Below are 27,289 nucleotides of genomic sequence, written 5' to 3' on the forward strand. Positions count from 1 at the left end.
GAATTTGTTTTAAAGTAATAATAAAAACACAGAGACCAAACTGAAAGGCTTTGTTTGTGGCTCTTTGGTTTCATTTTACATTTGTCATGTTACTTTAAGCTGACCTTTGCAGTGACAATAATTCATTAGCCGGTTTCCCCCAGGAGTTTCCTAAACCCGTAAGCCGTGCCTCCATGGTACCATCCAGTTTCACAAAGCTTCATTGCCTGGCTGCAGGGTTCTTGACTTACTCCACTAAATCTCCTGGCCCGGTAATGAGCATTTTCCGCAGAAATATTTTTGACACATGACCTGGAGGACGTGTTTTCTAGGGAAGTTTGAGAGTTATGGCAGTCGTGTTCCATATTTTGCATTTCCACACAAACATAAAATGTAAGCACGCTGCTGCTTGGAAATTGTTTTGAAAATAAATATGGCAAAACAGAAGAAGGGTTTTCTTAAACAAATGTAAGAGATTTTTATGTGAAACACTGTGGTAAAATGCCTTCATGGTAAAGAGTTTTTAAGTGCCTTTAATATGCAGGGGTTTATAACACTGAGGAAGAATGTCTTCGATGTGATTTTATTTCATTTGGTTCATGTGCATCTCCAGGAACTGTAATTGTGTCGGTGACCTCCTCCAGCTGAAAAGGCTGTAGCGCAGTAAGATTGATTAACTGCTGCCTGAAAAAATCTTAGTTTTCTGTTACTCATATCTTATATTTCTGCTGCAGTCTTAAATATTTTATGGTAACACAGACACATTTTTGTGACGAATGTATGGTAAAACATTTCCGACACTGAATGCCAGAGCAGAAAGGCATAAATAACTCTCCTTTTCATTTTCTTTAAATTACAGATGTATGAGTCTTTGTCATAATTACATGTGCCAGTCTGAGATTTAAACGCATTACACTTTATACACTTGACTTGTGAAATGCACATTAGTCTTTGAGGAGGTGGGACAAACCTGACACTTCCTCGTGTAGCAAAGATACCGTTCGATTTATGTAGTCCTCCCTTCATTCCAGATGGTTATTGATTACATAAATAAGTAGGTAATTTTTCTCTTTCAGAACTTTGCAGAAAACACTATGAATGAGCTCCTTGGCTGGTATGGTTATGATAAGGTTGAACTGAAGGATGGAGAAGATATTGAATTCAGGAACTACTCTGCAGATGGGGAAAGCCGCCAGCACATTTCTGTTCTCAAAGGTAATGAGATTTAATGTTTCTGTGTCCTCGCAAAGAAGGATTAATACCTCAACCTGTCTGAATTGGCGGGGACTAGGGAGCATGTTCTGCTGCTTGCTTTGTGGTTGATTTAAATAAAAATACCTGAGAGTGCCTTCTAGTAAGAGGAAGCCAATAGGGTACAGGGAAAATCACTTAACAAAATTGCTGTTGGTAGGCACTTAGTAACACATCTTCACAAATAATACCTTTTGTGAGTCAGCTGAAAGTCAAGTTCCTACGGTACCAATAAACTGCTCGCCACTGGAAGAAGAGAGAGAGTTTTTTTAGTGGTGTGGATTTAAGGAAACCCTTTTGCTTTCCAAACAAAGGTTTTTGGCTCAAGGCTTTCTAAAATCCCAAAAGGTTTCGAGCTGGGATATTCACAACTCATGCAAGAAACATCCTGAACATTCATAAAAGGCTCCTCGGCGATGTTTGTAATATGCCGTGTTCTGCAAGTACTTTACAAGTTCTCAAGGGGTGCAGTTTTTTTGGGATGCTGCTGGATCTTCACACGATGTGATTCGAAATTACTCACTGTGCAAATGATGGGATTCAGCCTTTTTTTTGAGCAGTTCACTTGCTGCCTTCTGACTCCTCAGCCCCAGCAGGTAGGTAGGGGCTTGTGGTCAGCGGGAAAAGGAGTGTAGGACGTTGCTGGATCTTGGCTTTCCCAGCAAGGGTTTCTCAGAGGTGGGGTATAGAGAGAAAACTGCAGAAGCTTTTAGGGTACCACTTGTCACTGCACTTGCAGACAGCAGTGTTTGGGCTTGCTTTCTGGTGGCAAGCAGCAGCATTGTACTCACTGAGTGTTGCAATGAGTACTGATACCAGAGAGACCAGCTCTGAAGAGGAAATGGCTAGAAAAAAGGTGGAAAAATTAGAGGTAAGGTGAACCAGTCGAACTGTGTTAAAAATGAATGTTTGCATCTTGTTAGTTGTGTAGCAGTGACATTGTTGATCAATATTTATATTTCATCGAAAATGCAGTATCATTAAGCCACCTTTGAAGAAACTTATTTCTTCAGTAATAGGATTCATTTATTTATGTTTTCCTAAATAGATCTTCTATTGAATGCTTTGTGGCTCCAGGCTATGCCTAATGAAATCTGTGACATACTTTTTTTCTGTAGGCACATGAGACAAATCATATGTTTTATGTACCAAACAAAGATGTCGAATACCTGTGCCAGGTAGAGATTTTTGGTGTATGCAGTCTGTGGGAGAGAAGAAAATGTGTTTCTTTTTCTGAGTGATGGGAGGAGAGAGAATAATAACAGTTAAGTCCTACCCCATAGCTACCTGAGGTGCATTAGAGAAATTCCTACAAATACAAATCCAGAAGTGCTTTGGGATTAAAGAATTAGAATCATGACTGTCATCATTGCATGCACACTTTGCTCTGATTTCAATATTTTGTTCCTCTGTTTAAATCCTTTCCACTACTTACTACTCATTGTATTATTGAGACGAGAATTAGGAATTCTTTTATTTTTCAGTTTATGCTTCTTGCCCTGGTGAAGCCACGGCATGCTGAGTGTCATCACCATGAAAACAGTGCATATAAAGGGCAGGAATATGGAATCATTGACTAAATAAGGCAGACTAGAGATATATATGACAAAATAATCCCACTTTTTTTTTTAATATAGTTGTTTTAAGTGTGATTTTGATTTAAAGAAATGGAACATGTTTGAGGAATAATGGAAAGTATTCGTTTGTTAAAGGGGAAAGTATCTGTATTTTTTTGCACTCTTCTTGTATTAGGGTAAGTAATGTAATGAACAGGTTGGTGAAAGTATCAAAGCATCTAAGAAATATATTTGTCATACTGTACAATGTGTTCTTTGTGTTTTACAGAAAATTCTTTGCCAAAACCGAAATTACCCGAGGACAGTGTTATTTCACCGTACAATATAAACACAAGCTATCCAGGGCTTGCCACAGGAAATGGACTTTCAGACTCACCAGCAGGGTCAAAGGATCACGGGAATGTACCTATTATTGTCCCATTAATTCCGCCACCTTTCATAAAGCCACCAGCAGGTAAATCCTAATGAACATTTAAAAATGATGACTGTCATTGACACGTGTCCTGAGATTGCTAGGATGTGACTTAGCTGTAAGAGCGCTTTAATAACCAGTCACAGGGAACTTAAAGACAGGGTGGGGGCGTGACTTTCTTTGTTAATATTCTTGAAAAACTTCTGCAAATGCAGTGTCAACAGACAGGCTCTTCTGCTGCTTGTGACACTCCGCAAGCTGGATTATACTCCCTCAGCACTTGAGCAACATCTGCTTTTAAAAAAATGATATTGTTTTGATGAATAAAGCCTTTTAAGTAAATTAATGAAAGGTGATTAAATTAAAAATAGGCTCCAGGAGGGAAACAGTGAAAGAGACAAAGCCATCAAATCAATATCGTGTCTTTATATCAGGTTAACAAGCTCATCCTGGGAAAACTGTCTCTTGATTCTCATTGAAATCCCTGACCATCGTCTCTAGAGGGTTTAATGTGATCTTGACTCTACCCAGGAGACTCCAGTGAAATGTTTTACATTTTCATTAGATTTTTATCAGGAGTGATTTCATAACATGCCATTCCTCGGAGTTTATGTGAAAAATGATTTATTCCGCTCTGCATGCTGCTTACCATAATCCGTGAAAGTAACTCGTAGAGCTCCACTAGGGTGATTAATTGCGGTGTTATTGTTTGCTGTCGTACACGGTGCGGTAATTGGTGAATGTAGGTAGCAGCAGGCTTGGTCCCGCTTCTGCAGAAGTCCCTGGCTGTCACCTGGGTGCTCGTGGGTGACCGAGGTGACCCGTGGTGCCTACTGAAGATGCTGGCCTGTTGCACGCAGGGAGGCACTCTGGTGATGGAGTCCCCACCAGCCTCGAGGATGCTCCTGCAGAGGTAGAGCAGCTCGTAGGGCCAGGTCCCAGGGGCAGGTGGTCGCCTCTGCCCTTCACTGCACTTACTAAAGGTAACAATAAAATACTGGTCAGTCCAACAGACGGTTTGCCCATTGGTAGCGGCGTGACAGATACAGTGGCCCCTCCCAAATTATTTTTATGCCATTGAGTTTTTTCTCCAAAGAAGTATCCTAATATGCTATGAGTAATTTTCAGATGTTACCCAATATGCGCTCCGTGCCAAAGACTTTTCATCTATTTTATACGGTATTTGCTAATTACCAAAGCTATTTGGGCCCATTCCTGCAGCCCTTACACAGCTAAAGATCTCGGGCCATATGGGCTGGATCCTCAGCTGTTGTTGATTTGGCCCTAAAGCTTTAATCAAGGGCTTGTGTCGTCCCAAGCTATTTTCTCCTCCAATCTGAGTCATGAATGAATCCAGAATGCTGAAATTTGTGGTACATGAACACAAGGCTGTAACATGCATTGTGCAAACTGCCACAGCGACTGGATTTTTATGACATCAAACAAGCAGGAGGAGATGGAACAATGAAGTAGAAAAACAAATTACTGCAACAGTAGTTAAATGGACACAGGGGAACCTTGGCCAACTCAACTGCCTTCTGTTCTTTGCCTGTCCACCTACTGCTTGTGGTCCTGCGTTCAGATGTACCCGTAAAGGTAGTACACAGACAAGGCTTTTCATAAGTATTCTCCATCTTTAGGTTTTTACTTCATTAGTTCATAATGAAAATCAATGTTTTACTCTCTTAAAGGATATGAAATGCATAATCTCTGCCTCCTCTGACTTTATCGCATGATCAGTAATGAGCACCAGATTACCATGACTTCTGAGCAAATGAACATATTTATCTCACCTTTGGCTTAGAGAGCAAAGTTTGGGAGGACTGGAGAGGGAGGAGAACCACAGCCTTTGTGGGATTTGCAATAGGCACACGTAGTAATTGCTGTGTTTTATCTTAGGGCGTAGGAGCCCTAGTCATGATCACCCCAAAGAGCCTGCAGTGAAGCGTAAGGCAAGAAGCAACGGGTCAACACAAGTAGAAAAGGGAGTACAAAGGAGCCAGGAGAGCCAGCGTGCGAGGCAGTGGTCTTGGCACCGCACTTTGACACCGTTTTGTGGGCACTGCATCAAAGCAGAGAACTTCAGAGTGATGCAAAGCCAGGCAAGGGTAACTGGGGGGATGTTTTCTCGGAGCCCCTCACAAGCGTGGGGGCAACCTGGGGAGCAGCACAAAGGTACTTACTTGATTGTGTAGGCAAATGAAAAAGCCTGGCATCAGTGATTGCTAGAGCTGAAAGCCAGCATTTTCAACGTGGTGGGGGCAGTCTGTGACTGGCCTGCTGGGACAACAGGACCAGCTTGTGTTTGGTGGAGTTAATAAATGAAGAAAGGGGACAGAAGGGAGCAGGCAGAAGGAGTCTTAAGGGAAAAGTTGGAAAACTTCAAGGTTAAAATGCTGGGAAGAGAAAGGGTTCTTTGCAGCACGTTTGGCATGGACAAGGCTTAAGGCAGGGCAGAGGGAAAACCAGGTAGTAATCCACTGCAGAGACTGAGATGTGAGATGGTGAGAATCAGGATGAGTCCAGCCTTTGTGGATGGATGGGGAGAACTTTTGCATGTTGCACAGGAAAAAAGTCAACAAAGTTTAATTCTAGCTCAAAAGAGGGTGTCCACAAATGAAAATGATGGATAAATCGTGAACCTTAAGGATGGGAAAGACGATGGTGTGGTCTACTGTTGCTAAGCAGAGAATATGGAGTGAACACTCAGGGAAAAATATTAAGACTTTAATTCTTGCCATATTGATCTTGAACTGAAGGGTCAGTACCCATAAAGAAGCGTCAGAGAGACAGGCTGAGGCAGTCATTTGGACAGGAGAGCAATGGTCTGGAGAGGATAAGCAGATCCAAGAAACAGCCACAATGAATTATTAGTTGAATAATTTTTGAAGGTAAGATTCTGTAGAGGTAAGGAGGAGAAGAGAAAGAGCAGAGCACTGGGGATGCTCACAGGAGCCTAAAGGGAGAAATGAGACAGATACTCTGTAAGGTGCACAAATGTAGCAATTGCAGGGGTAGAAAAAGCATGGGGGAAAGACACATCTTTCCAAGGAGGCAGATTTAATTCCTAATATCAGAAACAGCTACCAGCTCAAGGAGGAGGAGGAAGGAGTGCTGGTCATGAACTACGTCTAGGAAGTAATCACTGAAGATTTCAGCAGATTAGGTCTTCCCTGAGTGTGCTGGAAAACTTCAAACAGTCTCCTATCTACACTTGCGTTTTAAATGAAGAGGCTAAAACTTTGAAGAGTGAACAAAATAACCTTTTTCCCCCTCATTCTTATTTTATGACTTTTTTTTTTGTTTTGAAAACCAGATCATTTTGAGCAGTGCGAATACAATTCATCTCCAAGCTGTTCTGCTTTCTGTTTTAGTCAAATGACAAATCAGGGAAAATTTGCTTATACAGTCCTGGAAAACATTAGACTCCCACCTGACCAAATACAAAAGGCTCCAATAGAGGTGTTCTCTCCTTGTGGTACCCTAAGGTTACACCCAAAAAAGGCAGAGTTAAACACATGGGCACCACACCCCCGTGTGGTGCACGGGCCATCCACGGGTCTGAGTGATCTTCAGGCTTAGTCTGGAGTACAACCCGTTGCAACAAGCTGATACTAAGACGACTTCTGCCTGGTGTTAGAAGATTCTTACTTTCTACAAAGCAACGTAAAGAAAGTATTGTTTTCAAATTAAAACAAAAAACACAGGGATGGTGAGGAACAGAAATGCGGAAGCCAGGAATGATCTGGAAATAACAATACCACCCCAGCTGTGCAGGGTGTATGACTGTAGTGTTCAGTACCAGCCATCCCAGTGTTTGTTCTGCAGCCATGAGTGCAGAGGGGAAATCTGGGAGGGCGCCCGGTGACTCTGCCCTTCTGCTCAGGCAAGCGTGGGCATCTGTTGTGCATGGGATGCAGGATGGCTGAGATCTAGTCTTCTTGGTTTTAGAAGAATGCAAAAGAAGAGTGCAAAAAGTCCTTTAAATGCAGGCAAGAGCACGCTCCCTCCTTCCCCCAGCACGTGCTGCAGGCTGCAGTGTCTCCGTTTCCCTCATCCTTGGTTTGCTTTCCCTCGAGATGTTCGTGGCAGTGCCTCGGTAGGGGAGTATGACTGCTGTTTGGCCCAGCCTTCGAGCTCGGGTGTTGTCAAAGTGTCCCCCCCACGTAGGTGCAACGTACAGAATACATCTGCTGCCCACAGTGCTGCAAACAAGCCCCAGCTCCCCCATGGCAGGGCAAGGGGAGTTAAGTTGGTGCATCAGCCATGCAACTCCTGGGATGCAGCAGAGTCCCTGCCTGAAGAACGCTCTGGAGCTGCGTGCTGTAAACTGTATCAATATTTAAATTATGTTGGGGGGATCTAAAAGCATAAAAGATTTTTAAATGGTAGTTAGCAGGGCAGTAAAGCCGAATCCCACAATTATCTGTCTGAATTCACCAAGGAATTGGTTCTATGACTGCATTACCAAGAAGGCTTATTCCAGGCAGAACCCAGTGGCAGTTTCCCTTAAATAAAGACCACATTATCAGACCTAATTAAGCCTATATATTGAGGTGACTTTCATTTTACTGCACTCTGGATCCTGCTTCAGTATTTTCCAAATCTTATTCCAGTTGCTGAACAGTTTTACAATTTCTTTAACTGCAGCTTTAGCGCTCTGATAAAGACCTCCACAACAAATCTTAGTCAATGCTCTTCAAATACTTGCTTTGGTTTTGGTTTGAAAAATCATCTAATTTACACTGCTCGTAGGGTTATTAGTGCTTGTGTTTTAAAATGCCAGTGGTTGCCCATCAGCCTGCCTCTTCTAGCCCATTGTTGATGTCTTTTGCTCTCTGTGGAGGGCCGAGTGTTTCCCTTGTGCTAAAAAGAAAATCACAAAGTCCACATATGCACTTTAATAGCATATATTAAAAATGCACAGGGAGTTCCCCCTCCATTAGCTGAAATAGGTGCTTTTTTCTTTGCATGTTTAAAACCTGCCTGAATGCCAGCTTTTATTTGTGGTGGGCATTCAGCTCTTGCTGAACTACGCATGAGAATACGCCTCAACCCATGCATAGTAAACATAGGCAAGCCACAGTTCCCCCAAATGAGTTTTTGAAAAGAGCTGGGACACTTGACTTCCTTGGCAGAGCAGTGAACTTTAAGAGACTGGGCTTTAAAAGGAAATGCACTATGGACCCCATGAGATATTTCCACGGCCATGGCAGCAACAAGCTTTCTGTTGTAAGCCCTGTTTTTTAATCTTCCTCTCATAATTACTTTTTCCAAGGTACTTCTTGTACCTTAAGTTTGTCACGCACCCCATCTATTTAGAGGAGCAGTGCTTAACAAAGAGTTCTGCAGAAATATTGCACACGTTTTGTTTGTTCCCTTTTTAAATTTAAGTTTAATCAGATAAAGCATCTTGGATATAAGAAAAAGTATGGAAATGGTGCTTCTACTTTGCTTGGGCACATCTGCCTCAGGAACTGCTTGGAGGTGACAAAATCTGAACGCGTGCTGCTTGGTTGTCTTCAGTGGAAAGCCAGAGTGCCAACCAGGTAACTCAGGATTAACCAGTATGAAATCCTGACTGGTCCCAGTGGGAACCACAAACGTTTACTGCTGATGCTGCACATGTCAAGTTAAGATCTTAGTCTTCAGATCTTTTTGCAGCTTTTCATTAGAAAACATTAATGAAAACAGCTATAAAATGTAAAGATGTGTGCTGGTGGATTGGGTGTAGTTCCCAGCATGGGGCTAAGGGACTGTTCTGGTGGATTCCTTAAGCCTCCCCCCCCCAAAAAAACTGGGATCCAAACTACCAGTGTGAGGGGGTAGGATGCAGCAAAGAGGAAACAGGGTTAAAAATAAATAGATAAATAAATAAATAAGAAAGAAGTAGTGGTGAGGCCTGGCTGCTGATATCCGTGGTGGCAGGAAACTCACATGCCAGGAAGAGTCGGGCTGCAGGGAGGCACACAGGAGGATGGGCTGCCAGAGTATTTTCTGTATCAGGTCACAGACACAACCCCAGCCAAGGCACAGGTTCCGCATGGACTCGCTTAGTCCGGAGGATGTACCCTTTGAGATCTCTGTCCCTGACCCTGCGTCCTCATCGTCCTCCTCCTGCTCAACATCACCGTCGTGGTACTGCAGGTGGGCACCTTCAGGAGTAATTTTTTTCTTCTTGCCAGAACAATCAAGCGTCTCCTGCGGAATTCATTGCAAGGAAATGTGGAAAGTAAGATTTTGGAGCACCTGTCCAGGGATCATCGTAATCTTCAGGATTAGAGCTGTGACTGCATTTAGTTTTGTCTGGATTCATGAAACTAAAGTTGAAAATGCCTATCAGTGAGTTCAAAACAGTATTAGCAGAATTCTGCAGCCTTAAAGTTAGTAAACTGATCGGGATTTAACTCCAGAATTGTAGGGATTTTAGGATCATCCTGCTAAGCACTGTAGGCCATGCTGGTTTCCCTAGATAAAGGGACAGAGCTATACATGATGGATTTGCACTATTGTGCTCGCTGCCTTCCTTCCCTTCTCCCCACCTCTCCAAATTACAGTTCCATATAAGATCGATTAGTCTAAAATGCTGCTCATTGGTTTTAGAGGAACAGTTTTCTGCAGCTCCTTCACACTGGTTTGAAAGGAAAAAAAAAGAATCCAAACATTCTGCTTAATTAAGACCTAAAGAGGCGGTGCAAACTTTTGATGATTAATTGGAGCATGCTTTAGACTGATGCATATTTAGTTATTATAATGTGATAATTTTATCTTGTTATACAAACTGCTCCCTTTGGGAACATGATTTAACACTGCAAACACACCGTGTTTATTGCATTGTTCATTATGAAAAATACACAAGCAAAAAACCACAAGGAGATGTATCTGAATAGTATCTGTGCAGTGGGTGCAGGGAGTACTTCTTCCACCTGTAGTGACACAACCCGGGGGCAGAAAAAACACGGTATTGGAACTCCCACAATAGCTCTTCCTATGAAGAGTGGCTGGAAATTCAGGTCTTGTACTACGTGTGGAAGGAATACGCCTTCCTATTACCTGATGCGATTGCAGGAAACAGCCATGGGGATATTCTGCTGAAAACTCAACATTGCTGTTCAGTGTGGCTCTGACAGCTCCCCTTTGTCTTACCTGTAGGAGTACCCGTGCTATCCCTCACAGGCGTGACAAATCTGAGAACGTGCTCAGCACATTGCAAGAGCGGGTCATAAAGTGGCAAGCCTAGATGGAGAAAAAAATCAATTGCTTTCACTTCAAAATGATCTGTCCTAAGACTTGCAAATGTCATTTTTGTACTTTACAAACGCGTGTCAGCCTAACTTATGTGAGTCCTGAGTTGGTGGTGAGTGATCTTCATCAGCAGAGCTGCTCCAGCGAGAGCTCAAGTGGTGGACATGGGCATGCTGTCAGGGTGAGCTCCTGTTACTCAAGAGGATATATTGGAGATATTCAAGGCCCGTCTGGATGCCTACCTGGGCAACCTGCTCTAGGGAACCTGCTTTGGCTGGGGGGTTGGACCCGATGATCTCTTGAGGTCCCTTCCCACCCCACAGTTCTGTGATTCTGTGATATGCACAGTGAGGCTACCAGCAAAAGTTTGTGTACACTGGAGAGCATTGCCATGTCGTACACCCATGTGATTATCGAGAAGATGCTTTCTTAGTGCAGACCTAACCTGGAAGAGTCACAGAATCATGGAATAGCTTTGGTTGGAAGGGACCTTAAAGCCCACCCAGTTCCAACCCCCTGCCATGGGCAGGGATGCCACCCACTAGATCAGGTTGCCCAGGGCCTTGTCCCACCAAAAGACTTTAGAAGAAAGATTCAGGACGTGGTCTCGAACTCAAGCAGTCTCAAACTACTTGATTTGAAATTCCCCGCTGCCCTGCATTCTTGTCCCAGGTTCTTCTTGCTGAGCGTTGCAGATACTGGGATTTGATACGTTTTCCTGAAAGAAAGGCAAGAGTCTGGTAAAGTGATTTTTAAAGAATTTGGACTTAGGAAACAAAGGTCTGTGAAAAAGTGAGAGGAATCTTATCTTGAGTGGAAAATTTGAATTACTGGTTTCGGATTATTCCAGTTTGTGTTTAGGAAGGCTGCAATTAAAGCACCACCCTTTGGCTTTCCTTATTTCACACAATCTTAATGGATTTTTTGAAAGTTATTGCTTCCCACTGCTGTGGATTGTAGTGGTAGAAATACATGGACTATTAATTTTCTGTTAATGTTGCAGTCCTCTTTTTCAGTCACTAAGCTTAATACATTGTTGTGAAACATCCTGCAAGTATTTTCACAGCTTCTGCTCAGATCTCATGTAAACACCGTCAAGAAGGAAAGCACACTATCAGGTCTGGGCCTTTATTGTCCCTAGCTGTCATCCACGTACCCTGCTGCTTAAGCCTTGGTGCCTGGCTCTGTACCTATCCCTAGTTAGCTTCTCTTAGAGCTAAAAGAAAGGAGTTGGTTTTAGAGCAAATTCTCCTCCCGCTGGGCTGCGCGCAGCTCTTGCTGATGATCCTTGGGGAATTAGATATTGGATATTCTCCTTTTTCACCTGCTGAATTGCATTACGAGGAGATGCAGTTGCATCAGAAATTTAGTTGGCCAAACCTACACCTGAGAGGGCAGATGTGACTTAAAAGTGATATATCAGTGTGCTCTTCCAGGGAAAACATGCCGTGACCCCCCAGCGTGCAGGTAATTCTCTTGTAGCAGTGTTCCTGAGTCTTATAAATGGAAGAGGCATCTACATTTATTATTACTGTTACAGTTAAAGGGACTATATTGTGTGTGACTATTTTTTAACGCCTTGGGGAGGAGGGAGTAGAAGAGAGAAATAATTGAAGTTCTTCATATTTAGGCAGGCTCCCTCCACTTTGCCCTTCCTCCTTTCAAAACGATGAAAATTTCGATTAATATTGATGATGCCTTCTAGATATCAGCTGTCTCTTCCTGGAGGTGCAGGCAGTGGCTGGTAGTAGTTTGTGGACCGTTTTGTGCTGTTTTATTGACTGCCACATCCATGGACCACAAGTTAAGCGATGCTGAGCAAGGCATCATCCCCCCCCCCTCCTCTCCTTGCTGGGGTCTGTCTGAAAGGAAGCCTTCGGCAGAAGGAGGTGGATGAGCCTTACCATCCTGCATAACATCACGCAGAGACGTGTGTGATGTGGCTTTTCCGTGTGTACAGTTGCTGCTGGGATGCCGTGCAATTAAAACTGGACGATTGCGTGCTCTTACTGATGGTCCATGGGAGGCAGTCAATGTGTGACCATGGGCAGGAGCTGAATGGCAGCTAAGGTTTTTCCCCTCTTAAGTCACGCATGAAAACTCCTGAGAAATCCCAGTGGCAGAGCTCTGCTTCTCCTTAAAACTGTGCCCAAGACAAGCTGGCCTGCTTCAAAAAGAGGTGCTCTGGCACCTGCTTTGACGGTGAACTCTCTTTCAGCTCTGTAATTTTCTGTTTTCATTAATGACAGTTATTCTCACCAGTAATGAAGGCTGTTATAAAGGTATCACTGGTAGGTCTATTTTCTGGAGACAAAACACTTCTTGTCAGTAGGAAATACAGGTTGCTGTTACCTGAACCAGGAGGCTGCCGGCTGTTCTCCTTCGGCTCGCAGGCTCTCCTCTTGTCCCGGTGCATTCAAAGGGGGCAAGCTCAGCCTGTAAGGAATTGCTTGGTTACGGTGCAAAAGCAGCCGGATCGGGACGCCTTTGTTAAATCTTGGTACTTCAGATGGCTCGGGATGAAAATGGTAAGAGCTGCCGTGCTGTGCTGGGATAGGCAGAGCGAGGCTGGCACGGGGGGAATGCTGTGCGATGCCTGCCCCCCCAAACTGTGACCTCCCCCCCGAGTCCTGGCCAAATTGGTTAGATTTCCCTCGATATTCGGTGTATTAAAGCATTTATAATATTGACAAATCCCACTAAAGAGTAAATGATGAAATGCATTAAGGACAAATCTGTGTTACAACTTAGCCTTAAATACGGCTTTAAGGGTAGACGGTCTGATTAAAACTAAGAGGTCATTTTTTTTACATTGTACAATTTTATTTGTAGCTGTAAATCATAACACAGTTTGTGGAAGGAAAAAAGTTATTAAACTGGCAATATTTATTCCGTTAAGGTGAATAAAATGCGGCACGTAGTTCTGAGTTATGACAGCTGGGGAAAGGAGCCAAATCACTCTGCTAAAAATTAGTTTGCCAATAATTTTACAGAACGATGACAGTGTAGCTTCGAAAACAAATCCTTTATAGGGAAATGGGATGGCTGCATGACAGACTCTCTGAGCCATGAATTCTCCACAGCTCATGGACTAGGAACTGCTTTAACAATTAGTCTTCGGGGACTTTTTTTCCCAGCAGTTAGACAATGGCTGCTGCCTGTAACCGAAAGGTCGTGCTGTACAATAGAGTGGACATCGGGACTGAAGAACTCTGGGTTTTGAGTCAAACGATTCCTGCTGACTTGCTGCAGTCGTCTGCCCAGGAGGCTTAACTATTCCCTGCCCCTGTCTGTGAAGCTGGCTGAGAATGACGACTGCACAAGGATGTCGCTAGGACTTCAGTAATAAGCCCAGTTGTGCATCTCAGAAGGCATACACGTCACATTCACAACACACATTTGAGAAGAGCTTGCTCAGGGGGTCTGAATTAAAATTTGGTTGATGAGCATGAAGACTGGGAAGTAGCCTGGCAGGCTTTACCAGTGCTGCATCTCCCTTCTTGCTCAAGTCCGGGTTTTGGTGACTGCTGTATTCCAGTGAAAGCTCCCATTTTACACACTTGTCATTATTGCGAAACAGCACTGGAGTGGGGCACTTCATTTCCCTTCTCATTTAACAGAGGGCTCTTGTTAGAGACCTGCTTTGGTGCAGTACTGTCCAGGCGTGTTTTGTCACCAGCTTGCTAAGCAGAATACCCGAAGGGCCTACTGCAGTGGCCTGTAAGCAACGAGAGCAGGACTTACTAAGCCTCTGTTCCTGGTTGCTTATTTAATAAAGACTTGTGCACTCTTACACATGCTGAAAAGCTCTCGAGACTTCCAGAGCTTTTCAGCAATGCACCGTTTTTAAGCTAATAATCTTTTCCAGCCGTCCTAGAAGCTCTGCCAGTCTGCTAAGCCTGGCTGGCACAGGTCACCCGTGGAAGGAGCTGGGAGTCGCAGGCAGGCACATTTCCACTCCCAAACACTGAGAGGTTAGAAATAAGATGAGCCGGTGCCGGTTGTATCTAAGAGTAAGTGTGCAGATGTCTGAGGAAGGTGTTTGCATCTCATGTAAACATTGTTCTTATATTTTTGTTGTAGAAGATGATGTGTCAAATGTACAAATAATGTGTGCCTGGTGCCAGAAAGTTGGAATCAAGCGCTATTCCCTGAGTATGGGAAGTGAAGTGAAATGCTTCTGCAGCGAGAAGTGCTTTGCAGCTTGCCGAAGAGCATATTTCAAGAGAAACAAGGTAAGAGAAATAAGGAAAGATGTAACCTGCATAGACATAGCTTTAATTGGGCCCAGCCTGGGTCTCATTTAGCATCTAACAGAAGCTCTTTTCTTTTGTTTTCTCTGTTTCACCCAGTCCCTCCACTTTCCATCTGTATTGTCTGTTGGACTGTCAGCCCTTTACTAACCTTGTTTCTTTCAGTTTCCTTCAGCTTGATGCTTGGGTTTTGTGAGAGTCAGTGAGTTTAGGTAATAATAAACAAGAACATAAGAGTCCTGATTTGGCCTCAGGGTCTCAGGATGCTTGCTGCACACACACCACTAAGAGGAGGCACCATGCAATAGAGCAAAGGGTGGCTGTGTGTGACTGTGTCAGCTTTACCAGGTAGCGCAGGTTGTGTCACAAATTCCATGACAGTGGGATTGTGGCCAGCAGGTAAATGCTTTTAAGGCCTAAGTCTTGGTCCCATTGTGATAGTGGACATCTTCCCACCGAGCCTAGTGAGCTATAGTTGCATTCCTTTAAAGTGTACCGTGGCTAATACGTGATCATAGCTGCAAAATTCAGACCTTACACAGTTTTTGGTTTGGGGTAAGTGATGTTAGAACATCTACAGTAGCATGAAAACCCCTCCTACTCAATTTAAATTTAACTTTGTCTAAAATTAGAATGTAATCCTAATATCGAATGCCTACAAAATTGCTGTAATCGCTGAAGTACAGTGCCTGAAAATGCCCTCTAGGCCACTTCAGCAGCTGTTTTTCTGCAGCAGTATGTGCGATATGTCATGTAAAGAAAAATAAGGAAGGAGCACTCCAGCATTTTTTTTAGTTGTCAAAAAAGTAGCTGTGTCCTTCTGGTATTTACTAGTGCAAGAGGAGTCTTTGGATAGCCTTTATTGTCTTAGAAATATTTATTCTTCATAAAACCCTTTACATCTTGGTTTTCTGAATGGTACTGTTTTCCCTCATGCTACAAAACATTCAAGGCCTTTCAAGTTGCAACAAAATTCAGGTCTCCAAGTCTGGTATTTTAAATATGTGCTGATAACAAATAAACACATGTAGATCCTAGATTCAAGATGCACTGTTATAGCAAATTACCCTCCTTCGTAAATTTGGGTCACATCCTCCTGCCAAAAAAAAAAAAAAAAAAGTGCCTGAAGAATTAGGTTGCAAAGATCAGCAGAGTGGAATTTCAGTGGCAGTCTTGGAGAATCAAGCTCATAACGTCTACTGGAGCAGACAGGCAAGTCAGAGTCACGTGGAGTCCTCTGCCAGGAGTGGTGTTTACATCTTCTGTCTAGAAGTGCAGAGGAGGGAAGTACACGCCCCTAGGATGCTCCTCACTTCAGGAGGAGTTCCCATGTACTGTGTGTGTATGTGCACGCTTGCACACTTATGTGCATGCTCTTCAATGTCTCTTGCGGTGTGACAGACACTGGGATAACAGGATCCAGATCACAGTCAGATGACGTGCCCATGACTTTCAGTCACAAATTGGCTTGAGTAAAATAGATCCTAAGAGTGGAGGCGTTGCCAGTGATCCTACTTAGGTGGTCCCGTATATCCAGCGGCAATAAGCACTAGATAACTCAGGAAACCTTGAGAAAGTACGTCCAGCTGATGGTGGATGCTCTTTAATCTATAGCTTAGATCCTGATATGGAAGGTTTAGATCCCCTGCTAATTAAAAGTAAGTCAATGTTAACATAATGCATAGGCATACTTCAGTGTTTTACTAACCCATGAGTAGTACGATTCAGTAATAGTTTATGGCCATGAATTCAATCAGTCAGGTAACATGAAAAAGTTCCCTTTTACCTAACTTAGAATTTATTACCCATGTGCTTTGTTGGATGTCACCTTGCCCTTGTATTATGAGAAAGGATGACTCAGATCATCTTATTTCCCCCTTTTTTCTATACCTCTATTAACTTCTGGAAGCTAAACAGTTCTGAATATTTTCCTCATCTTTTCATCCAGAAAACTCTCTGTACCATTTATTATTTAGTATGTAGCTAAATAAAAATAGATGTTCCTAATCTTCTAATATAAAACTATATCCCAGTGAAATGCCCTATCCTTCACTGAAGAGGTCACAATTTAACAAAATGTCATAGAAGAGGACTTGGCGAAACACGGCAAGATAACATAAAGTCGATAACGTTGGTTGCTTTGTTGTCTCTGCTTCAAAATAAGGCAGTGAGTCAAATTTTCTCCCTCTTTGCACCTGTGGGACTGGTAATTGCACAGAATCCAACCCAGCTGGGGAAACCTGGAGCTGCCCATTGCATGTGTATTTGTGGCATTAAATGATCAGAGGACAGAATATTTAGGAAATGCAGTCATTAAATTAGGACAGGTATGGGAGGATTCAGCAGACCTTCGTGCTTCTTATTTTGCACTTCACCTGTTAGTAATAGAGCAGAGTGTTGAGGAACAGGATCGAAGGAACAAGGCTGCGATAGTTTCAGATTTAACCGCTGACCTTTAATCTGTTAGTACTGGTGCAGCAGCGTACCTGTCTTCTCCATGGGCCTAATGCTTATTTATGTATTTGAGAAGTTACCCTGCTCCACACTTTCTCATTTTTCAAACAGAGGAGTAAAATAGTCACGTTTCACCTGCCTTATGTGTGTTTTAAACAGCGGACCTCTGCAACAATATAGGGTTGTATTACATTAAATATGTACAGCTGCTGCGTTTCAGGGAGCCGATAGGACTTTGTGGTCACTTGGTTTAAGGCTTGAATTTCCTAATGGATCATGCTGAGCAGTCTTCCCTTTCTCCCTCAGATGAGAAGTGCTGCAATAAGCACTTGCTTAAAACAATCGGGCTGTTTAAACAGTAAAAATTAAGTCGTTGCTGACGTCTTGAAACGCCACTAAGTAACGCTGCAAATTCCACACCCCTGAATGCCAATCGCTGTGCTCAGAATTAGGATTTTTGTCGCCACCTTAATAACAAAATCCTCTCCCATAGGCAGGGCAAGTGTGCACCCCCAGGGATTCCTAGCTGGGAGGTGTGCATTTGTCCCTCCGTGCCACTTGAGCTCCAGGCACCGTCTGGGTGCGTAGTCAGGGCTGATGGGGAGCTTCGTGGCCCAGTCTGAGAGCTTCTAAGGAGAAAGACTTGCACAATCGGAAGTTGCTTTTCTCGTAAGAAATGCAAATTTTACCCCGAGTATCCTGCAGCCATGACCATTTAAAATTAGCCGTATTAGCAACCGTGCCTCGCAAGAAGGGAAATATATATATTTTGCAATTATAATGGCTCTCCCCACAGACTGTAATTTTATCTAAATTACTAGAAATAAATGAAGAAAAAATTGATTTTTCTTACCCCTTTAGGCAGAGAGTGAATTGTTTAGACTATATCTGATTTAGAAGAAACTTCCAAGTACCACCTTCCCCCCCCCCCAGCAAAAATAATAAAAATCTAAATTCTTATTTCTGTTTGGTCTGGTATGCATAGTCAAATATAGATACTGAACTAGTGCATAATGATCACCTGTTGTGCATAATAATACCAATTAAAAGAAAGAGTTGCGGGAGAGGGAGCATTTCATACCAATGTTTGTGATAGAACAGATTTAAGACTGGGAGCTGTTCTGACGCTCTCTTCCTAAGAGATTTAGGTTTATAGGCCGACTAATATAAAGTTAAGCACCAAAGAGGCACATAAGGGCAAAAAGCATTAGACCACCAAGTTTCAGAGTATTAAATTTAAAGGGAACTATTGGATTCATAATTGGATCCAGTGAGTTTGAAGCCTGAAAAGATTAATTTTGAAATTAAGTTTATTGAATCAATGGGTCAGAAAACAAATTTATTATGACCAAATGGCCAAACCTAGCACAAGGACTGAATTCGTAGAGGTTATAGGCTCTGTTCACAGGTACAATAAAGAATAATTTACTTGATTTGACTAAGATCTCGGAGAAGAAGTGGCTGTGGGGTTGTCAGCCAGTATTTCGTATTTGACCTTGTCCCTGCTTTGCACTGCCTTGCCATCAGCAAAAAAAGGTGACAAATGTTTGTGCTTACAGCGCAATCAAGTTTCATTTATACAAACAAACAGAAAGGCGTAAATCAAAGAGGGAAAGCAAATCGCTATTGAGCAGCACGAAAACATAAATGGTGAGGGGTCCGTTCCCCCTGTATGGGACAGGGATTCGTGGCACCCAGCGTGGGTCGGCAGCGAGCAGGGGAGAAGCTGCCTCCCCTGCCCGCCGAGCAGGCTTGGATGCAGGCTTGGCAAAGGTGTCCTTCCTGCAGACCATCCGCCGAGGCAGCGTCTGGCTTTGCCCGAAGTGGCAAGAGCTGTTCCCATTGCAGGGGTGGAATGAAACCCCGGGCAGGGTGTGCTTTATGCTCTCCTGTCCCATCGGTGTGGCAAGGGTGAAGGTGAGCAACCAAATGGGGCCGCAGGGAGTCACAGGCGTTTCTTTAGTCCTCTGTTCCTTATGTTTTCAATTTATATTTCAAGACAATAAACTGCACACAGCATCGTAAAGCCTTAGTACTCTTGCCTGAATAAGTTTTTGGTTAATTAATATATAACAACATGTGATTAGTATGGATATGAATATACAAACACATACTAAAAACTGGGAGTAAACAGAAGCTATCATTCCCCGAAATTAATACTGAGGATTGTCAGAGAAAGTTCTCTTGATTTCAAGCTTAATTATGCAGGCTAACAGCGAATAAGAAATATTTAACAATCTCCCTGCTATGTCAGTGAGGAATGGCAAAAAATGTTACTCTCGTCTCTTTCTTAGGCACCTGCAAAATTTAATTTGTAAAATGATGATCATTCACGAAAATTTTGAAAATCGCTTAAAGCAACTTGATTCGAATAATGCCCCTGACGAAAAAAAAAAAGAAAAGCTTAGCTGTTACATCTTCCTTTAGACTCCTTTTCCATAATAAGCTTTGAAACACATGGGGCTCTGAATAGAAAACCCATTTCTCCTGGAGATTTAACTTGCATTAATTAGGTGTTCAGAAAGGTCAGTGCAGAGCAGGTATCCTACCTGGTTTGCATGCAAGTGTCTTGGTTTTACAGAGCAGCAGAGGAAGGAAATGTAATGAAGAGTTGACAAAGTTGCTCGTTCTGATGTGGGTTTACGTAGGATGTATGCGCGTGGCTTTACGTGTGCTCGTGTCTGGATGTGCACGCATGCAGGTGCGAATATGCATATCTGCCACAGAAGCCAATTAATAAGGTTTCTTGCTCAGGCTTGAAGGTGGAAGGGGAAAAGGATGACAAGCATCTCCATAGCTGTGATTGCTATGTTAAGATACAAATGAGCACTGATGAGTGAATGCAGATGAGACGCTGAGTCTGCAGAGGAAATAGTTTAAGCGTGGGGCACGGTTACAAACTTCTTTGAGGAACTGTCTGGGAAAGGGGGGGAAGGAAAACATCCTCCCTCAGAGGATGTTGTTAAAGTATGCGAAGGGTAGAAGGCCACAGACGGCGACCCAAAAATCTGGAGCAGACACTGAGATAAACAGCAAATCCCGAGCCGTGAAAGAGATGGGTGGCATTAGTCAGAAGGAAAAGTGTGCAGCATTCTCCAGCTGTTATCAGCTGGCCTTTTTGCTTACTGGATACTGAAACCAGAAGGCTCGTAAAATTCCTTCCCTAAACCAGAGGAAGGTTTTTCCATGGTTCGAAGAGGCGAGGAAGTTCCAAATTAACCTGCAGAGAACATCAGTCAGCGTATCTCACTGCTCACCCACACCAAAGCAAAATGTATTAACACTGCTAACGATGAAATGCATCAGCACCTGACTGATGCCACCAATGCCTTAATGAAGGGATCTGGCAAACCAGCATGCTTGTCAGTTTGCAAACTCGATGGACATTTTACTGTCCATCTGCTGCCATTTAATACTATAAATTTGAATCAAATTCCCATTGTCTGAATTGCTAGCAGGTATCCAATACAATTAAAAGGCGTGTTCACTTTTAATTTTAACCACCATGTCACATTACATCAGTCGTGTCGCATGCTGGCTACTTGGGCTGTATCGAGATGAATGTGCTAATTAGGACCCGAGAATCTGCTGCCTCTTGGACAGCAGGCGTTTGATTCGAATGAATCGACCAGCTTACGCGAGGTGTCCTCGCATCAGTTCTGGACAGCTCCAGCGATTGCATCTCTCCTTGGTGCCAGAAGCAGGCTCTGTTTATGTGCAGATGTTACAACAAAATACCACTAATTGCGTTAGGACTTGACTAGAAATGCTTTTAAGGTTTTCGTACACTGGGTGTACGCAGTTTAGACTAATGGCGTGGGTTTAAATAGGGAGATGTTGTGGCACATTGATACTGGAGACGTGAAAGGAGTTTCTCTCTACCAGATACGTCCTCAGAGTGACTGAGGAAGAAAGATTGCTGGTAGCTATTTTTCTGGAGATTACTAAAGTGTTTTACTGAAGTCTTAAATCACTTAGATGAATTTTTGGAAGGGAAAGAGAGATGCTAGGGGAAAAACAGACATTTTGCTTTGTTAAAAAGTTTGGCAAGGTAGGCTTCATGATTTGTGTCCAGAACATTTTTATATCACCAGGGGATTTTTGATTAAAGAGTTCAGATGCATAACAATGATGCATTCAGAAAATGAGCGGATACAATACACTTGGGTTCTTACTTTACCTCTGAATCCCTTTGGCTCCGATGTACGTGAGCTAGACAGTCATGCAATAAAATACCACTCTCCCCTGCACTCCAGTCCACGTTGCGTTAGATTAGCCCAAGCTGCCTTGACCCCATATAAATTTCTGCACCTTCCAGCTTTGTTTCCACACGATCCGTACAGAATGAGCATCGAAAACGGTGCTTATTCTGATGAAAACTTAGGGTAGATCTCCAAAGTGAATCTAATTTGCACAGATTATATTTGATGCCACTTTTCCCTTTTGCTGATGAACACATCAATCATTAATACTAATAAGAGCTGGGCAAATAATGAAATGCATGTTAAATAATGTGTTTGTTCAAAAATATCATGACATTTGAATAAATTATTGGCTTAATGCATCTGTTCACTTCCCAGTCAGCTCATTAACTTAGGGAAATATTGAAAAAGTAGCTTGAGTATTTTTTCACTCTCTATATATTTTTATTTAAAAAGCAAAATTAAGCAAATATGGTTTTCCAAAAATATGTTTGGATTAGGAACGCTGTTGTGAATGACACCCCGTTGATCACACTCCCGAAAAGATGCTTGGAGTATTACAATTAACCACACAGTTTAACTAGGTGCAATTCTGTTATTTCTGGTCCTTTCTTAGGAGCACCTGTCGCTGTTGCAATTCTCTCCAGCATTAGTTAGTGGCTGAGTAATTTGTGCAGGTGAGGTGGCAGTCCAGGGGAATGGTGACGTGTTGTAAGCTGCTGGTCTGTATTTAGTTACTCTCTTGCTCTTCTGAAGCGGTGACTTCCCTCTCCATCACGCACAGAAATCTTGGGTCAAATTCAAGGATGAAACTGTGTCAGACCAAAGGAATAAATCACACTGCATGTCTTTTGTCCCCTTCTAGGTAGGAAAGTTTCATCCCTTTAGCTTTGTTTGCAAACACTTACTGGTTTATGGGAAGATGGAAGAAGCCCGTACACATGTTAACCTTGAATCTGGCCTCATGAATCTCCACGAGGCTAGGAGAGGCCAAATGGCTATGATTTAGAAACTGCCGGAAGAACAGGAAAATCTACTACCGGGAATTGTTAGTTAAAGTCAGCTTCTTGCCGTATATCAAGTAGTGCTTGATGTGCAAGTGTTAAACTCGCTGGAGGAGCTAGGTGGTTTTTGTAGGGCAGAAGTCTGAAAACGTCAAATATCTTTCCTGTAGAAAATCATTTCTGCAATACTAAAAGACTGTTTGCTGGCCAGCTAAGTGCAATTACAGGCTGCTCTCTGTCAAAAACCCAAGCATTTATAACTCACCCATTTGAATTTAAATTGGGCTGAAAGTAAACATATGTTGCAAGTTGCCAGCCTGGATGCAATTTTGTAGCTCGAGTAAATGTACTCATCTGTTTAATAATTTTTAGAAGCAGTCATAAAGTATCTGCTGGTTTTGGGGGTGGGAGGGTTTTGTGCCTCTATGCGGCTTCAGATGGTTTTGGTTTATTTCATCTCCTGCCTAAGGAGCCGGTGGCCAGGCTCTGCCTTCGTTGCACATAGGGGTGCTTGGGTCGGCGGTGCTGGTGGAGCTGCTCGGGTGGTGGCCAGGTTTTGGAGTGTCCTGGGCAGGTGGGGATGTGGGGATGTGGGGACGTGCTCCATCTCCACCCGTTGGCTTGGAAAGCAGAGCAGAGAGGCCCTCTGGCTCTTAGCTGGGCTTTGCATGAGGAAGGAACTTCGGTGTAGCGTAACAGCCCCGTGCGGCTTCCCTTGGGAGAGCATGGGACCATCGAGGGGCTCAGCTCCCCCCGTTAGCAGTGGCCAAATACAGGACTTTTTCCCGTAGCACACAGATGCAGCTGCTGTGTGTCCCATGCGCCTGCGGCCCTTCCCTACCCTGAAATTCAGACTGCCAAGTCAAACGTGAAACCCATAAAGTTATGAATCAAACAACAACTCGGCCTCAATTAACCTTATAATTTTCAATTTAGCCTCCACGCTTTCATAGTTGTGCTGCACAGCACTACCAAACCAGGTGGATGAGAGCTCCTGGAACTACGTACCATCAAACATTTGGGTGGGAAGGGACCTTACAGACCATCCAGTCTGTCCCCTCTGCCATGGGCAGGGACATCTCTCACCAGATCAGGTTGCTCAAAGCCCCGTCCAGCCTGATTTTGAAAGCTTCCAGTGATAAGTCTGATAATACAAGTATTAAAAGATTAATCTATGGATTTAAAAAGAAAAATGACATTTAGATGTTATGAGGAGATGGGTTTGAATAATTTCATGGCTTGGTGGGAATGGTCAGCTTCAACTGGCTGTTGTCAGTTGGTTGATTTTTATGTCTCCATTTGTAGGAGCAATGTACAAGTATCAGTGTTTTGGTAATGCAACTCTTACTGAGTTTTGTTCAGCTTACTGAGTTTTTGTCCAAGGTGAGTACACTCCTAGCTTCAGTACCACCGTACGGTAACTTCACCCTGAGGAAAGGAAGGAAGAGGAACTCTGAAGGAGAAGGCCCTGAAATAATGAGGAAAAGGGTTAACCAAGAGAAAGTTTTAAAGAAGGAAAAAGAAGCATTGAATCACTCTGGAGGCTATTTAAGAACACCATATTAGATGCACAGATGGTACATATACCTCTGAGCAAGGAAAAAGTAGAAAGGGGAGAGTAAATCTGGCGTAGTTCTGTGAAGAAGTGCATAAGCTTAAAGGGACACTGTCAACTGAAAAATCACACTTCGACTGGAAAATTTGTTACCTACTACTGTTGCAAACAACACCTATGATTACTGTAGCTGAGAGATGAGACAAAAAAACTCGCTCTGCTTTTTGGTGAGCTTACTTTGGGCTTGGTCCAAATTGCATCGGCGTCAGTGGGTGACTTCCCATTGATTTTCCTGAGCTTTGGATCAGGCCCTGTGCATATTTGACTGTACATTGTGTACAGGCCGTTTCAGTATTTTGCATGTGGTCTGCTTTCGCATTGTTTCTGTGGTTTTTCACACAGCAAGAGAGGAAAAAACATTTTTTTCCAAATTGGAAGCGTGGTTGTTAAACTATGGAAACGCCAGTGGGGTCCCAGGCACACTTGCACCAGAAATACCAAGTGTGTGACTTTTTTAAGACAAAGCTCCTCCTTCAAAAAATCTAAGGACACGATCAGATCAGTTATAACAAAAGGTCAGTTATAACAGGGAAATTAAAGGAAAGACATATATACACATCTCTGTAGACGGTGTAGAAAAAATATCTCTATTAAAATAAAACAAACATCCCCTTTTAAGTCCCCAGCTCCCGTAGGCCACCCAGCAGTGACTCCGGCCCCTTCTGAAAGAGCAGAACAGCAGAAAAGTTAAATTAATTTTCTGTGTCCACCTTCCCCACAGAGGATGATGGGGAAATTCCTGTTCCAAGGACACTTTTCACAGGAAATCAGAGTGTGGCCTTATAACAAAAATTGATGTCTCTTAGGAGGAAGTTACGGAACAACTTCAGCAACTTGAGTGCAGTAAATCACCAGGACCAGATGGTACTCATCCGAGTGTTCCTAAGGAAATAAAAGTGTGAAGCAGCAGAGATATTGACAAGGATCTGCAATATATCATTAAAACCAGCAACTGTTCCTGAAAATTTGGAAGTCATTTTTCTGGTGTTAAGAAAGAAAGAGAGAGAGAGAGAGAGAGAGAGAGAGAGAGAGATAAGAAGGTTGCTTTCTTCCTGAGCATTGGAAATGAAGTCAAGAGTTCCTAAATAATTTTTATTTTAGTGGTGGAAAGGCAGAATAAGGTAACTTTCAGCTAGACATGACCTGGCAGGTTGTAACCCTGTAAAGAACATTGTCTGTTGTAAGTAGACAAAGATATTTAGGTGAACATAGCTTATTTGGCCTCCAGATCACGTTTGCTGGATAAGGCTGTTTATTTTTGATGCGTTATTTGATGTCTATGGGTATCTTGATGCGAGCAATGAATGCGTTTTGGCACAGCAGCATACCTCGATCCACATTTCCATACGAGGCTGGACATTTCAACACGAGGCTGATTGCATTCTGCAGGACCTGAGAGTAGTGCCAACGCAAAAATTACTTTATACTGCTGAGGAATGCTTTTATATGTGTGACAAAAGTTTTTAATTCACTTTGCTACGGAAAAATTAATCGTTTCTAGAAAAAAAACAAAAGTTGAATTTTTTAACAAAATGCAGATACTTCAACACAAAAAAAAACACTTAACCAAGTCCCCACTGCCTGCGGTTAAACCATATGGGCAAGAAATAACATGGGCGTACAGAGGTTTTGCCAAACAAACACAGCTAGTATGTACACACATGCACGCTAATTAGCCGAGGGAGGGAAATTAGAAGTTCTAATGGATTTGGAATTTAGTAAAGCACTTGAAATAGCATCTCATGAAATCTTACCCTCAGATTAATTCAAATTGCTTCGGATGTGAATGCTGTCAAGCGGCCTGAAAACAGGCTGAAGGAATACAGCAAAGGGTGGTGATAAAGAGCAGCGTATCAGGTTGTGTGGATAGAGAGGTACCGCGGGGACGTGCGTTCGGTTGGTCTTGTTTCATGTTTCATTAATGATCTCCAGGACAGAACGAGCAGCGTGCTCGCTAGCTCTGCAGACGGTACTGAGCTAGGAGGAGTTGCAGATACCAAAATAATTCTCTGGAGGAATTAGAAATAATGAAAAAAAGCAACTAAATTGCTTTTGCTTTGACAAAAGCAAGTTAATATATCTAGGGAAAAGCCCTGAAAGAAATACTTGGTGGAATGAGTAAAGCTGGACAACAGGCTGAAGCTGAGGCTAATTAAAGGTAATAAATTGGACCGTGCAGATGTAGTGGTAGTTAAGAGGCCATGGCCAGGGTCAGCAGTGTTAGGGCTGTTGAGACTAGCCACGTGGCTGGGACATGTGGATGGAACAAGGAGCAGCGAGACTTGGAGGCAGCGTGGACGGGCAGGGCTAAGGAATGTGCGGTCCAAGGTGATTTAGGGAACGGGAGGGTGCTAAGCCTGCAGAGAAGGAGGAGAAGGCTGGGAAGAACTTCATCCATTGCAATTTCAGTGTATAATAATTTGATGTGTGAGTACGTGCAACTGTGGCCCGAAATCAGTGGCTTTGCTGGGAATGGGATGGCATGAGCAAACCCCAGCAAGCACCATGACTGGTGCCGGCGGGGAGAAGGGGTGCTTTGTCTTTGGTGTGCTTTCCGTCTCCTGCTTCTGCAAAAAGTAAAGGGTGACACTCACGTTCGGTAGGCAGTATTAATCCGTAAAATGATAGTACCAGTTTTTAGACTTAACTAGGGCTTACATTAAATAGTTGCATAGTTTTGGTAAAACTGATGATTATTAGCAAAATACATGGCTAGGCCAGGAAAGACAGGAACAAAAAACAAACCTCATCCACCAGAGATATTGCCTGCCAGGCCAAGCCTCAGATGCACCCTATAACTGCAAAAATTATAGGATATTTTTCGCTCCTCCCTTCAGGTGTTGGCTGCTGTCAGGCGCAATTTGCTAGGCTGGGTGGATGAATGGTCTGAGCAGTATGGTGAGACCCCATCCTCCGAGCAGAGTGCTTGCGCTGGTGGCGTAGTGAGCTCGAGGGACTTGGTGACATAGTCCAAATCTGAATTGACATGTCCCATTTGGTTGGCCAAACTCGTAGCTGGTACGAGCAGGCATCACTCTATTAATATCGCTGGAGCTACATATATCAGTTGCGATTTTGGCCCAGGAACTGTAATAGCTCCATTTACCTTTTACTTGCTCTGGAGAATCTGTGGATTTGCTGTAGTGTCGCTGGAAAAATTTTTATTATTCTTGTTAACATGAAAATATTTGGTCTCACTTGCACTCATCCTCAAATCTCTCATTAAAATTGGTAATGCAGTTATCTGTGTCACCATGCTGTTCTTTTGAGATATCCTGAAAATTCCCGTATTTCTTT

General features: G+C 43.1%; 1 protein-coding gene across 5 annotated transcripts in view; it reads left to right on the plus strand.

Annotated features, from left to right (window-relative positions):
- Window positions 1-27,289, plus strand: part of SOBP (sine oculis binding protein homolog) — a 125,927-nt gene that overhangs the window by 8,212 nt on the left and 90,426 nt on the right. For all 5 annotated transcript variants that reach the window (XR_014582020.1, XR_014582021.1, XR_014582022.1 and 2 more), the window contains exons 2-4: window positions 1,056-1,194; window positions 3,076-3,261; window positions 14,548-14,699. Coding sequence is in view for 2 of the 5 variants with exons in the window: in XM_083830186.1 (XP_083686312.1) it covers window positions 1,056-1,194; window positions 3,076-3,261; window positions 14,548-14,699 (477 nt within the window). In the remaining 3 variants the exon portion in view is untranslated. The remainder of the gene's footprint in view (window positions 1-1,055; window positions 1,195-3,075; window positions 3,262-14,547; window positions 14,700-27,289) is intronic.

This window comes from Anser anser (genome assembly GCF_964211835.1).
Source record: "Anser anser genome assembly, chromosome: 3".
In the NCBI taxonomy this organism is placed as follows: Eukaryota; Metazoa; Chordata; class Aves; order Anseriformes; family Anatidae; genus Anser; species Anser anser.